The 14,964-nt window shown below is 41.5% G+C and overlaps 1 protein-coding gene across 2 annotated transcripts in view; it reads left to right on the top strand.

Annotated features, from left to right (window-relative positions):
* The window catches only part of FBN1 (fibrillin 1), a 254,837-nt gene that overhangs the window by 175,382 nt on the left and 64,491 nt on the right, over positions 1-14,964 (top strand). For both annotated transcript variants that reach the window (XM_065872970.1, XM_065872969.1), the window contains 10 exons: positions 4,020-4,142; positions 4,294-4,416; positions 5,873-5,998; positions 7,787-7,909; positions 9,641-9,763; positions 10,061-10,225; positions 12,425-12,493; positions 12,579-12,704; positions 13,921-14,043; positions 14,699-14,857. In XM_065872970.1, the coding sequence (XP_065729042.1) occupies positions 4,020-4,142; positions 4,294-4,416; positions 5,873-5,998; positions 7,787-7,909; positions 9,641-9,763; positions 10,061-10,225; positions 12,425-12,493; positions 12,579-12,704; positions 13,921-14,043; positions 14,699-14,857 (1,260 nt within the window). The remainder of the gene's footprint in view (positions 1-4,019; positions 4,143-4,293; positions 4,417-5,872; positions 5,999-7,786; positions 7,910-9,640; positions 9,764-10,060; positions 10,226-12,424; positions 12,494-12,578; positions 12,705-13,920; positions 14,044-14,698; positions 14,858-14,964) is intronic.

Raw genomic sequence — 14,964 nt, 5'->3', positions numbered from 1 at the left:
TGGCAAGCGTGTGCTATGTTTCCCTCACATTATTGAAGAGTGGAGTGTTTGAATATGGTGTTTTTGTTTGGTTGTTTCCCTTATGGCTCAGTTTCCCCTTCTGTTTGCTTTTATAACGAAGTACAGTCTTAGGCCCAAGTCTGCCGTGGAAACAATTAATGAATAATGGTGTGTACACGCACACACACACGTGAAGAAACCTTTTATTCAGAGAATGCCTTTAGACATTATGACCAAGTCTTTCTAATTCACTTGTGACATACCGGTAGTGTAAGCCATTGAGATAATGACTTATACAAAGATTCACAAAATGGAAAATTGAATATGGGCACCTGAGTTACTCTTCCCTCCTATTCCAAAGCCCACGATACACGGCCTCTTGCAAATATAATTTATTTTCACCCTGAAAACATCGTGGTAAAACGGCAAATATTTTCTTGAATTAGAAATGTATGTTCAGGGCTTCCCTGGTGGCGCAGTGGTTGAGAGTCCGCCTGCCGATGTAGGGGACGCGGGTTCGTGCCCCGGTCTGGGAAGATCCCACATGCCGCGGAGCGGCTGGGCCCGTGAGCCATGGCTGCTGAGCCTGCGCGTCCGGAGCCTGTGCCCCGCAACGGGAGAGGTCACAACAGTGAGAGGCCCGCCTACCGCAAAAAAAAAAAAAAAAAAAAAAAGAAATGTATGTTCATATACTATTCATGATAACAAAAAGGAGGGAGACTCTCCTTTTAAAAAACAATAGTTATTTTCTTAATTGCGAGATTAAATATGGAAGGTAAAAAACGCACATGAAAATAAGAGCATCTTCGGACATTAGAAAATTGAAAAGAAAAAGATGACAGGATTACTAGATTGACAGGCTACGATCACCTCTGAAAATTGTACTTAGTAGAAAAGATTAGTGAATATTTCTATAAGTCTGTTCATACCGCCAAGATTTTGAAAGCAGACCTTTAATCAGGACTTAGAATAAAGTCCTAATGTGACTAAAGAAATCAGTTTGATTAGGCAGCTGTGGCTCAAGACAAAGAGCACCAAACGGGATGGGAAACTGGGTTCCAGGTGCTTCTGGCTCTTCCCCTCACTGACCTGGGGGCCCTGACAAGTTCCCCCATGCCTTTGGGGACCTCTGTTTCCTTCTCTGAGAAACCGAAGGTTAGGAAAGTCAAATTCTAAGGTCTTTGCACTTAGAAAATTCCTTGATTCTTTAACATCTAGAGGTTTCATCACTTAGGCAATCGAAAGTGATTGTTTCTACCTAACTCAGATCAGGATAAATAAAGGAGGGACGTTATGGCAGCACACTGCAAGAGTGGTGCTTTTTGCATCATTAACTCTGAGGGGAGTGATTATCTGAGGAAGAATGAAGTGTCTGTGGCCCTGCCTGGGAGCCCTTAGGTCAGGCTTCCTTTCTTGAATTCCCTGCCTATTTACCACTATTATCCCTGGGCTGGCCTTCCTCCTCATTTCCTTGGAATGTGCCGTGCTCAATTAGTCCGTTGATTAAAGCTCCCAGTCACAAGTTTAAAGCTGCCTGGTATGTGCTTCCCTTGACCTGCCTTAATAACTCAGTAGGTTCATGTGGCTGCCAAGGTTACATTAAAATTCACCTACACAATACGTTTGTAACTGTAAGAACATTCTTCTAGGCGTGTTTTCATTTTATACTTATTAGTGATATTGCAAAATATTCTTGTAGGAAAAATAACGTTATTTTATTTTGTGTTTGCTCTAGAAGTTATAACAAAGCCAAAGATCTCAGGACCATTTCAGAACTTCAGATGGAACATTTGGCCAACAGCATGTTTCCAAACACTTTCAAATCAGTTAATTGGGCTTCTTAAGTAAACAAAAGGGTAAACATAAGTTGCTTGCCCAGTTTAGTTTTCATGTCACTATTCAAGCGATCACTGAAAATTCTTGCGACATTTCATATGCCAAGATTTACCTTCTTAACCTAAGTTTTATGTTAGACATTGGTTTCCATACAGAATCATCGTATCCATACTTGGGAGTTCTTGTTCTTAGTTAATGAAAAAGTTGGTTATGAGGTTAAGTGCCTGTCTTTCATTATGAAATAGATCAATTTCGGGAAATAAGGTTCTGGTACCAGTTCCAATAATGATCACCAGCTCCCTGTCTTACAGTTCAACTCAATTCTGACAACCACCTATCTGAAGATAGTGTCAGATTCCACAGGTTAAGGACTCAGTCCCATAAAACTGTCCACACTTCAGATGCCAGTGGCAAGTCTAGGTTGTCTGTTATGAGTGCTTCTGACCAGTGGGCTATAAATCAAAGGTTCCCACCACCTCCTTGAATTTGATTAATTTGCTACAGTGGCTCACAGAACTCAAGAAACCAGTTTACTCGTTAGCTGTATCAGTTTACTATAAAAGAGTATAACTCAGAACAGCCAGATGGAAGAGATGCATAGGGCAAGGTATGGGGAGATGGCACAGAGCTTCCATGCCATCTCTGAGCAAGCCATTCTCCCCAGATCCTCACTGTTCACCAACCTGGAAGCTGTCCAAACCCTATCTTTTGGGGTTTTTCTAGAGGCTTTATGACAGAGGCACGATTGATTAAATCATTGACCTTTGGTGACTGATTCAACCTATAGCCCCTCTGCTCTCCCTAGAGGTAGGGGGTGGGACTGAAAATTCCCCCTCTCTAATCATGCCTTTGGTTCTCTTGGCAACCAGCCCCCATCCTTAAGTGCTTTCCAAACGTCACCTCATTAACATAACAAAAGACACCTTTTTTCCGCTCTTAGCACTTAGGAAATTCCAAGGGTTTTAGGAGTTCTGTGCCAGAAACAGGACAAAGACCAAATATACATACACTTCTTGTTGTAAATCACAATATCACAGGAAACAAAACATATTTTACTTTATAATTTATAGTCTCTTTTTTTTTTATTAAATTTTATTGGAGTATAGTTGCTTCACAGCGTTGTGTTAGCTTCTACTGCACAGCAAAATGAATCGGCCATACATATATCCCCTCCCTTTTGGATTTCCCTCCCATTTAGGACACCACAGTGCATTAAGTAGAGTTCCCTGTGCTATACAGTATATTCCCCTCAGGTACCTATTTTATACATAGTATCAGTAGTGTATATGTGTCAATCCCAATCTCCCAATTTCCTCCAACCCTGCCCCTTTCCCCCTTGGTATCCATAACATTTGTTCTCTACATACATTCTCTTCTATAATGCTTTTATATTATAGAATCTATCTTGGCTAAATTTGGAAATGGAATTTTGAAGAATGGAGAATTTTTGAGAATTTGAAGTCTTTTAGCAATGTGGCCCTAATCTGGTTCTCCCTTTACTGAAAAATCTCTCTTGAATTGACTTGAGTTTTACAGGAAATATGCAAGAAGGCTTGGGTCCCAAAGTGCTGGCTAGAGAAAAGATAGTTCACACACTGCCTTAAGGAATATTCTCTGCAAATGCTTGAATTAGCAATACCTAAAGTAAAACTTTTATAGAAATAAAGCGTGATTAAATAATACGGTGTTTTACATTTAAGAATAAAATATATTTAGTGTATAGAATATGATTGAAAAAGTTTTCTAACATGCCAACAACATTGTATTCCTTTATATGAGATATGAAAGCGATGTGCATCATTTCTCTATAGTTGATTTAATAAAAATATTGGGAATAGAAACAAATGACCATGAGCATTAATAGGATAGAATGTTAGGCAACTCACTTTTTAAGATCTTCAGCTGGAAGGAGCTTCATTTTGTTTTGCAGTGGCTGGACACTTACATTAAAATAATGGAAAATAATTAGAGTTAACAACAACAAGTAGCAGTATGTTGTTCTTTATAAATTGAAATTTAAATCTGTTCAATTTATGTAGCTTATACACGTGGATGCTAAACCAATCTACGTTATACTGTGAGAAATGTGAAAGCAAGTCAACTTTGGAATATTGCTAAGTTATTTAAAAGACCCAAAAGGCATCTTTGCTAAACTTTGTTTAAACCACTGGTTATTTTTCCAGACATCAATGAATGTGAAATTGGAGCCCACAACTGCGACAGACATGCTGTATGTACCAACACGGCAGGAAGCTTCAAATGTAGCTGCAGCCCCGGGTGGATTGGAGATGGCATTAAGTGCACTGGTGGGTTGGAAAATAACAAACTGCTTCTCATGAACTGCATGGATTATAAATATGAAAATATCAGCTCTGTAAAGAAAAATTTAATTTGTGTTTTACTGATTTTAAATGTCACATTTTCTGTTCATAATGATGTGTGACCTCTTTCCTTAAGATCTGGACGAGTGCTCCAATGGAACCCACATGTGCAGCCAGCATGCAGACTGCAAGAATACCATGGGCTCTTACCGCTGCCTCTGCAAGGAAGGATACACAGGCGATGGCTTCACTTGTACAGGTAGGCTCGTGTTGGAAACAGCTGTGTAAACGGCAGTCAGAAAAGCAAGGTGCTCGACGTCTTTCAAACCATCAGTTCTCTTCTGAAGGCTGGGTCAGTTACAGACAACTTGGAACAGAATATATTGGTTATTTGAAACGACATTCCTGTGGAATGGAAATTTGTAGCCGACGCAATTAGGGAGACCTCAGAAACTAAACATATATATTTACATAGATGTATATATAGTTATATAGCTGATATATGTGTCACTGTATGTAATGATGTCATGAGTTTAAAATAAATCACACTTCCTTTCATAACCCTTAGCCTTTATATTTTTGTGCCTGTTTCTCACTGCTGACTTGTTTTCCGTATTAAAACCAAGTGTGAACTTGCTGGAGGAACCTATGTGAGGAAAAGAAATTAGACATTCTGGATCAGATCAACAGCATATATTTTTCTTCCCCTTGCCATCGTTGTTATCATTCCACATTAGTATAAGTAAGAATTTCATAACTGCTTTGAAAGGAATTCATTCACTTCCAGTTTTACAATATATTAATGACATTTTCTGCTCAGGGCTAATGAATCGTCATAGAATTAATGTGAGCTATTACATACATTTAAATATGTATGATTAGAAACATGATTATAAAAAAATGATATATACACTTATCATGACCATGTATATACAGACAGCACTTTTTAAGTCAGGGCATTGGTATTAAATAAGATATTGAGGTACATTTTTCATTGGCCGTTAGGTAGCATAGAAGCCCATAGGACCTGAAGCATCAGTTTATCCCGAGTACTCTGCTCACAAGAAGTCATTTAAACGTAAAAGGGGCTGAGGGCCAGTAAGTGATTTATCTGGATCTTGTTTTAGCTCACTAAAAGTTTTATCATACTTGAAACTGTTTTTGCTTAATCCAGTTCTGAAGTTCTGTCATCATAAACTTCCCATTGCTTTTTAGAAAATATTCCAAGTTTCATGTACCAGGCATGTGTGGTTCATGTGTTTGATGTTTAACACCTGTGCTTAGTAGCAAAACTCAGAAGAGATTAAGCAGGAATTTTGGGTCTCCTCTGTAGGTGCTCTTCTAGGTCTTTTGCTGCCCATCTGAGCAGAGCCTGAAGCTGGAGAATCAGGCACAACCGTGACGTGTTATTTCCCGTCATGGACGTGTCCTCACCTTGATGATCCTGCTTGCAAAAGTCTTAGTGTGAATGATCTGTTTGACTTACTACCCATTAGAGATAATTCAGCATTCAGGATTCTGTATCTGAACCCCATGTTGACTATATATTCAATGTTAGTATTCAAAAGAGAAAATTGAGTTTAATGTGTCAAGTAGAAATTATGATGAAATACCGCTTACCCTCAGGAAGCTGACAATTATAAAAGTTGTTGGACCTGAGGAATCAGAAAACTCCTAACTAAGGAAGAGTAACTTGTGTTTCTTTCTGGCTGTAGATCTTGATGAGTGCTCTGAGAATCTGAATCTGTGTGGCAATGGCCAGTGCCTAAACGCCCCAGGAGGATATCGCTGTGAATGTGACATGGGCTTTGTGCCCAGTGCTGACGGGAAAGCCTGTGAAGGTAAGTGATGGGCAAGCTGCCGGGGGGCCTTGCAGGGCCTGATGAGATCAGGTTATTTAAACATTCCTGATGCCTTTCATTTGTTTGGTTTTTACACCAAGTTGTGTTTTGGCTTCCCATCTAACCTGGTCAGTTCAGTTTGTGGAGAGATTGGGTCTCCAGCTGGACCATTGCTCTTTGTGTAGAGAAAATCTCATCTATTTGGCCATAAGCTGCATATCCATCCTTGGCCAGATGATTTGCAAGAGTACACCCATCAGTCATAGGAGAATGGGGATAACCACGTCAATGCAACATATCCATCCCCACTGCTGGTGGAAAGAGCTCAAAGCGCTGGTGCCCTGATAGTGAAGAATTCTTTTCAAATATGGAAACACAGCTTTTAATTTCTGCTATGGTTTTGTTTCTAGAAATAAAGGCTTTCAAAGAACAGCAGAGTGGATAGTCTTGTCTGTAGGTAGAACAATGTCCTGGCTGTGTCTCACATGGTCTCCAAATATCTAATACGTATGAACATGGAACAGTCTTTCGCAAATCCACTTAGTAAGGAGCCCCTAGGGATGATCCCATATGTCAAGATGTCTCTCAGCGTAAGGCTCCATCTTCCTGAGAAGTGTTGGTCAGACAGGAAGAGTCCTGAGAGCCCGGTGGCTGAGGATGGATCCCACTAAGAAACACAAGATTCTTCTCTTTACCCACACTTGTCAAATTTAAGCTCGTTATCCCTCATTGAGAAGAATTAGTGACCACAGTGAACTGAAAAAATTTCAGTAGAAATAAACACATGGTAACGATTGACAGTAGAGGTCTAAACAAGACCCTGATTAATGTCTTAACTAATCGTTGTTGCTTGTTACTAGGACATTAACTCAAAGTCAGTCTTGAGCTGTGACATGTATACTAATTCCCTCATATAGTTCTATGTAAATACTTTTCTTTGTTATGGAACCATTGGATGTTCTTTATACAGTTTATATGAAATAGGCAGAGTTTGATATAAAATTCCTCTGAGGCAAGAAACTAATTATGCTCTTGATCATGTGCCTGATGCCTTGTTTACTTCTGTTAACTGTGAACATCCAAGGAAAACAGGTACTGTGCCACCTCTGGGAGCAGAAATAGGCACAGTGAAAGTTTTGCTTCCCCTAATGCTATAAGGGAATGTTTTGTTTGTTTGTTTGTTCTTAATATAAATCATCACTGGCAGAGCGGTCATGGCTATTAAAAGCCAGTCTCAAGGCTGCAGACGTGCCTGCCTGCCAATTACACAAGCAGCGTGTTCATGTGAGGCAGGGACAGAGGCCTGGAAAAAGCCTCCGCGGTTTTTAGATCTCCATCAACAACTGCAAACACACACCATGGTACTAGGAACACAGAGGACTGTCAAAACTGATGATAAAAGTTACCACAAAGCCTTTGTGGTTCTTAAAATGTTAACTCACAACAAAAACAGTGAACGTATAGATAAGAACAACCAAAGAATTTAGTCTAAGTTGGCCTGTTTGGCTCTTACCGAGGGGGAGCTACGTAAAACACCGTAATGAGATACATATACACAAAATGCTTAGCCCACTGCTTGGCATGTAATAGGGGCTGAGAAAAGGGAAGTTCTCACCTAGGAGACTTCCTTACAGATGACAGATATCTGAAAGTCTACAGGAGAAGGATCTAGGTCGATGTCAGAGGGTCTTCATTTTCTTAATAGTAACATCATTTGCCTAATTACATGAGGCAGTTTCTTTAGCAAAAAAATAATTTAATTTCTCCCCCCTTTCCTCCTTTCCCAAGATATTGACGAGTGCTCTCTTCCAAACATTTGCGTTTTTGGAACCTGCCACAACCTCCCTGGCCTGTTCCGCTGTGAGTGTGAGATCGGCTACGAACTGGACAGAAGCGGGGGGAACTGCACAGGTAAGGCATCCATTCGCATGGAAATCTGCTCCCAGGCGTCCCAGGGGACCCAGCCGTTGGGGCCTTGCAGGATGGCACGGGGATATTCGCAGAGTCACAGAAGAAAAGCAGGGATGAAGAAGCATTAGGAATCACAGAATAAATTTCTTCAGACCTGGAACTGATTAGATATGAGCATGCGGAGGAAAAAGTTGAAGAGAGTTGAAGGTGCAGAGTTAGTAGCCTAGAATCAAGCTCATGGTTACAGAGGCATGTTCCGGGCTTGCCGTTCCTTCTCTCCTTGGGCACATTTTTGGAGAGTTTCCTTTTGAAGGCTGTGCCCTGGGATCCTGGGTTTTGCCTTGAACTTCTCTGCTGAGATACCCACTCCTTCCGAGCCCTGGCCTGTTGGTGGTGACCAGAGAAGGCGGTACCTAGAAGTCAACCGCCCATTTCTAGTGTAGAGCAAAGAACTCTTCAGGAACATTAAAAAAAAAAAATTAGAAAAGCCGTAGCGGGCACTCTGTAGATCCTCGTTGGTTGATCTCGGCACTGAGTTAAGACTTTGAGAGCCATTTTCAGTTCTCCACCCTAGCGTCCCCTTCGATTCAAGGATACTAAGGAAGTAAGTTCCATTCTGTACGGGTTCAGGATTTCAAGAAAACCCTAATTTTTCCAGCTGCCTAAACAAGCCGTGACTCAGTGGCTCTCCAGTTATGACCACCTCCCTGAAATTGCTCAGGACTAAGGTATTCTTGCCCAAGCACACCTACTTCTCTTGGTTTTTCAAAAAAAACTATTATGACACCAAGCCGGCCTCTAGCACACAGCAGGAAGTCACCTCTCCACTGCCATGCCTCCTCCTCAGTTCTCCAAATCACCACCAGCATCGTTCTACCTACCCTGATTCCTGTTAGTCTGTCCTGTCCCTCTAAGGTCACATGCGATTTGAGCAAAAGAATTTTCCACAGTGGAACCTCCAAGAGGGTTACCAGGTCCGAACAGGAGGACCGGAGCAGAAAGTATCATCGTCATTTCCCAGTCTCTTCTCCCTGAATCAGCGTGTCTGTTCTTGAATATTTTACAAGCATTCAAAATAGACAAAAGGATTGCACAGGGGTGGAATTCGCCAAAACCCATGCCTTAAATATCTGGAATTCTGTACGTGTTTTTGGAACAGAAACTGAAAGGGAAATATTCAACCCAGCATCGGTGATGGGAGAGAGACTCTTAGCAGGCCTGCAGAAACACGCTAAGCCCCGTGTGTGTGTTTGTGCTTGCGCTCAGCTGTGCTGAGGCAAGCACGCCCAGCGGGGGAGGCAGCAGAAGTCGCCTGCAACTGACGGTTCCCTGGGACATCTTGCTCTCATTTGATAAAATAACAAGCTGCACATATTAAATATATTTTCTTAAAACCTGTGTCTGAAGTTTTGGTTGACCGAGGTCACAGTAGTGTTTTGCTTTCAGTTACCTTCACTGAAATATTTTTCCTAGTTCCAAAGTTACATTTTCTCCTGATGACAAATTTGAACGCTAAACGTGTTCCAGGGGAAAAAGACCAAAGACTATGACATATTTCCTTCCTGAGGGGTTTTATTTCAGAAGTGGAAGACTATATTTCTAGGGGTAATTACAACTGGAAACGCTTAAAAATTCTAGTTGCGAGCCCTAGATTTGGTGCTACCGTTTTATGGTGATGCTTTCCCCGCGTTGGCTCGGGTGATAACTCTGCCCCTTGCTGTTTGGTTTTAGACGTTAATGAATGTCTGGATCCAACCACGTGTATCAGTGGGAACTGTGTCAACACCCCAGGCAGCTATACCTGTGATTGTCCACCCGATTTTGAGCTGAATCCAACTCGAGTTGGCTGTGTTGGTAAGATCTTAAAAACTTTCCAGAGAAACATACTGTCTGTTATTTTTAAAGCAACATTGAACGTTGCATTCTCAAATTTTAAAAAAGTAATCGTATAAGAATTTAAACATCTCCTAAATATGGTTTATACTTTCAGGTCCTTTTCTCTAGGTAAATTCCCAGTATATGTGTTTGGGCACTTTTTAGTTTCTTAGTAAATTATGGTTATTAAACAGTTTTTTGGAAGTGGGTTTGAATTTTCAACCCTTACGTAGAAAGAATTTGCCTGACCGCTTTTTGTTTGTATATGGTAAATAGATACCCGCTCTGGAAATTGCTATTTGGATGTTCGACCTCGAGGAGACAATGGAGATACAGCCTGTAGCAATGAAATTGGAGTTGGTGTTTCCAAGGCTTCCTGCTGCTGTTCTCTGGGTAAAGCCTGGGGTACTCCTTGTGAGCTGTGCCCTGCTGTGAACACATGTAAGTGGACATCCTCCGATTTATTATTATTATTCCAGCTCAGTCCAGTTCTCCTTTCTAGCTCCAGAGAATAGAAGCCACAGAGGGAGGGAGCTGCCACTGGTCTCTACTCTTTAATCAGGGAGGGGAGATCAGTCCTTCCAGCCCTGTTGAAGAATCCCACTCCCAATTTGGAAGTCAGAACATGTCCCCAGTTGGCTTGCACTAAAAGGTCAAGTAGGGCAGGCAACATCTCATTTCTGTCTGAGTGAACAGAAGATAGCAGTATTTTAAAGAAGATTTTCCAGGCTAGGTTACTTATATTAGGACACATTGATCTCTCCTCTTCTCATCTATTGGCCAGTCTTAGAAGCTGTAGGACAGATGGGAGTTTCCCTGGGTGAAAAAGAAGCAATTAACTAAGCAAATACGAAATGGAAAATCATTCCATTCTTATGGTATGACTTGAAAGAAAGCTTTAGAGTGTGATTTTAAGGACATAAGGTCTTCTAAAAACATAAAAGGCTTTCCTTTTTCTAAGTGGACGCTGTATTACGATTTAGACTCAGATGTAGCTTCTGGGGCAAAGGTCAGTGGCTGCTGCTTACAGGGTATATTGGGATAGGTATTGATTCTTTCCTTGCTGAAGGGTCACTTATTTACTTTTTCTGAAATTATTTGTTGAGTACCTAGAGGATGTACTTTGTGTGTGCAGAGGTGATAATTTATGGATAATTGGATGGCTAATTCTAGTCTAATGGGTAGTTCCTGCCTTCCAGGAGTGTACAGTCTAGCAAAATATGACCTAGACATAAGAGCTGTAATTCAACGTAGACCTCAGTAAGGGAAGAAAGAAGAGCAGACTCAGTGCCGTGAGTGGGAGAAAGAGCACACCTTGTTCCAGTTAGGACTGTGTCACTCGCCACCCATGTAACTTTGGAGTCAGCAAGCCTGTTTCCTCATTCATAATATGCCTCATAGGATTAAATGAAATCACTCATGTAAAACACTCAGCACAAGGATGGATGCTTGGCAGAGGCACCTCCTTCTCTCCTTTATTCAGAAAGGGAAGTCAGTTGTGATTGGCAGTGTGTGGTGATAACTTGGTGCGTTTTTTAATTGGGGCTTGAAGGAAGGGTGTGTGACATGAAAGAGGGGACTTAAAAAGAGTGGATGATTGCAGGAAGGGGAGAGAAAAATAAAAGAGGAGGGAGGATAGTTAATTTCACTGATGTTGAAAGAATCAAAGCAAGATGGTTAGGTGGGGCGCAGGGGGAGTCCGTTCTATTGAGTAACGATGATTAGCCAAGCAATAGAGGTCCACCCCACCTCAAACTGGATCAGAGCTAGAGCTGGAATACATACATATCTACATTTATGCATATATACATATAATTTCAGAAATCGAGGAGGGGGATTATCAGATTTGGAAAGACCATGATCATTGTGAAAGAACCGATTCTTACAGATGCTTGCCAGGATGACACAGCAGGTTCAGGTCATTCTTATCCATGTGTTCCTGTATGGATCACACTGCCGGTGCGTGGCACTGAAAGAAATGTTTTCGAGTGAAATACTTGGATGACAGCATTCATGGAGGGAACCAGAGGACACTGTAAAAAGTTGGTTTTGGAAACCAGGGGAATTAGTGTTGCCATCAGTAGAAACAGAGGGGCAAGAAAACTCTCTAGTCATTAAGGAGAGAAGTGGGATGGGAACCAAGAAAGAACAGCTTTTCCTAAGGCTCTGTTTGGAAAGGGTTTTGGAGACAAGCTGATTAACAATATTAAGGGAAGTTGTGATTCCCAGGAAATAAGACTGAACAAAACATAAAAATGGAGGAGATGGTTGCAAAATAAAAAGGGAAAGAAAAATCTTTAAAAAGAAATAATGCTGGAGATAGAGAATAAAATAGTTCATAAGAACATAAGAGATAGAGAATAAAACAGTTCATAAGAACATAAGACCAGAGAGTAGGCGGAAGGTTCAGAGACTGAGGACAGTAGCCTTACATTTGGCACACATAGAAAAAGCCATTTGAAAGGAGAAGTATATACAAAGATGTTAACCTGCTTCGGGTGAGTGGGGTAACTGCCCAAGATGCCTGAAAATGAATATTTTAAGATGGATATGTCCGTTTTTCTCTTGAGGATACTATTTCTAGAAATATATTTAGATTCAGAAGAACTCAGTCTGATCTTTTTGTTGTTGTTTCCATAGCTGAGTACAAAATTCTTTGTCCTGGAGGAGAAGGTTTTCGACCCAACCCTATCACGGTTATATTGGAAGGTAATTCTGTTTCGCTTATCTTAAAGTGCGCACCTTTGGAACTTCCTCGGTTTTCTTTACAATGCTGTCGTTGTCATTTTGATAGATATCGACGAGTGCCAGGAGCTCCCAGGGCTGTGCCAAGGCGGGAAATGTATCAACACCTTTGGCAGTTTCCAGTGCCGCTGTCCGACGGGCTACTACCTGAATGAAGACACCCGAGTGTGTGATGGTAAGTGGCCCTTTTAGGATGACAGGTTCTTTCAGACATTAAGAACTGACCTCAAAACACAGCATACAGTTAGTTGCCAGGGAAACTGAGACTCTAGCAATGCAGCACAGTAGTCTAAGTGCGAACGTGGCCAGGAAACGATGCCACACGTGGCAGCTCGCGCTCATGTTAGTGACAGAACATCATGTCCAATACACCCTAAATCGCCCTCTTTTTTTTGAGAGAAACGGTGTTTTGTTATCTTGAGCCGTAGTCCTGTTTATGCCTGCAGAGTTTTCCATGCTTTTCAGAAAAGCCATTTTTATTGGAGTAGCACAGGTCTCATTTCAGTGGCTTCTGTATTCTGGACAGTTCTGGGCTCTCTTTCTTGTCCTTCACCAACTTATCATTTGTACTAAGCATTTAAATGAGCTTCTCTTTGGAGGCAGCCCCTTTGGTTTTATGATGCAAGTGATGACCCCTGTTTATCCCGTGTTACTGGGAAGGTGGAGACTATCGACCACTGTTAGCTTTCAGAGCACGTGGACCGTTGACCAGCGTGGGGAAATGGTTTTCATCTATATACAGGAGTCACACAACGGATTTGGGAGGAGAAGACCTCCCTGTGTCCTGGAGGGGAAATATTCCTCTGCTTCTCCAAAAGGCTTATGAGGTGATCTCGGCAGTGACAACCTTGTTGAGTATTAGTCAAGCATCACGGTACACGTGACACATCTTAAGACCCATGGAGTTAACAAAAATTAGAATCAGCCCCTGTGTTTGAAAATGGGGAAGGAGGCGTGATATACCTACTTCTGTGCTGTCTTACCAGTGCAGATTCATGAAGCCAGTTTTTGATGGCTTCAGGATATATCATATCCTTCCTGAGATTTTGTGAACATATGAAGTACCTAGCTATCTTCCTGAAAGATACTTGAGAATTATAATTTCTCCACATTACCATCACTGCACGTGTTTGAGGATGTTTTGGACTCGTTTATTAAGAACTCTTATCAGAAGGTAAAATTTCCTTTTCTAAAACTCCTCTCCTGAAAATGCACACATTAGCACAGACTAAGGACACTGATGAATGAAACATCCGTGTTCCTTATCCAGGTTGCGAAGTGCCCTGTGGATTTTCTCCAAGACCATCAACATTTATATTGACCCTGAGTACCAGACCATTCCAAAGAGTGAAATTTCCATATTCACATACCACTTTCTCTCTGGATTATAGATGTGAATGAATGTGAAACTCCCGGAATCTGTGGTCCAGGGACCTGTTATAACACCGTGGGCAACTACACCTGTATTTGCCCTCCAGACTACATGCAAGTGAATGGGGGGAATAATTGCATGGGTAAGTCCTAGCTTTTCTTTATAGTGCATGTTTGGTCCTCATCTGCAAAGAGAAAAAGAGCTTCCGAGCCAGCAGTTAGTCCTCAGCATTACGTTACTCGTAAGAGCGAGTACTGCCACCCTTTCACTGAGAGAGCCTCCTCGCCTGTAAAGCGTAAGCTGGGCCTTTTCTCACCACCTCGTGTGGGTGGTTGGGAGTTTTCTTTAAAATGTAATGTTGGAAAATCCCAAACAAAGGTTTAATAGTACTTCTTTTGTTTGACTTTGGGTGTATCTTTATACAACTATATTTACAGCACTGACCTACAGTATTAAAACATCATGAGTCGGAAATGAGAAAATCACTGCCAAATAGCAGTGGAGAATTGTTACTAGGAGACTGGGTGGAGAGTCACGTAAAGTTTATTAACACCGCAGCTACATAATGACTAAGTTCTGCGGCACAAAACAACAGGGAATATATTTCTCAAAGTCCTTTTTCTTGTAGCAGCATAGGACGACGGAGAGCTGTGTGAGAACAGGCTTTTCCTGCCCTGATTGAAGTCAAGTTACAATACACTTCAAAAGAGATTCACTCCTTAAGTATCCCCTTAGAATCTCCCTGTCGTGATTTCCCCATGGCATCACCAGTCCCTTAACTTCCTCCTTTCTTCTAGATATGAGGAGAAGCTTGTGCTACAGGAACTATTACGCTGACAACCAGACCTGCGACGGAGAACTGTTGTTCAATATGACCAAGAAGATGTGCTGTTGTTCCTACAACATTGGCCGGGCCTGGAATAAGCCCTGTGAACAGTGTCCCATCCCAAGCACAGGTGAGTTTTAGTTTCACCGTTACCAGAAAGATAGCTCGGTACATTACCCACAAATTGTTGGGGAGATGAATCTCAGCAAGGGAAGAAAAGGGTGCATCGTTGATCTT

The sequence above is a fragment of the Phocoena phocoena genome, chromosome 2 (genome assembly GCF_963924675.1).
Source record: "Phocoena phocoena chromosome 2, mPhoPho1.1, whole genome shotgun sequence".
Lineage (NCBI taxonomy): Eukaryota > Metazoa > Chordata > Mammalia > Artiodactyla > Phocoenidae > Phocoena > Phocoena phocoena.
This window is presented reverse-complemented; position numbering and strand designations above follow the sequence as displayed.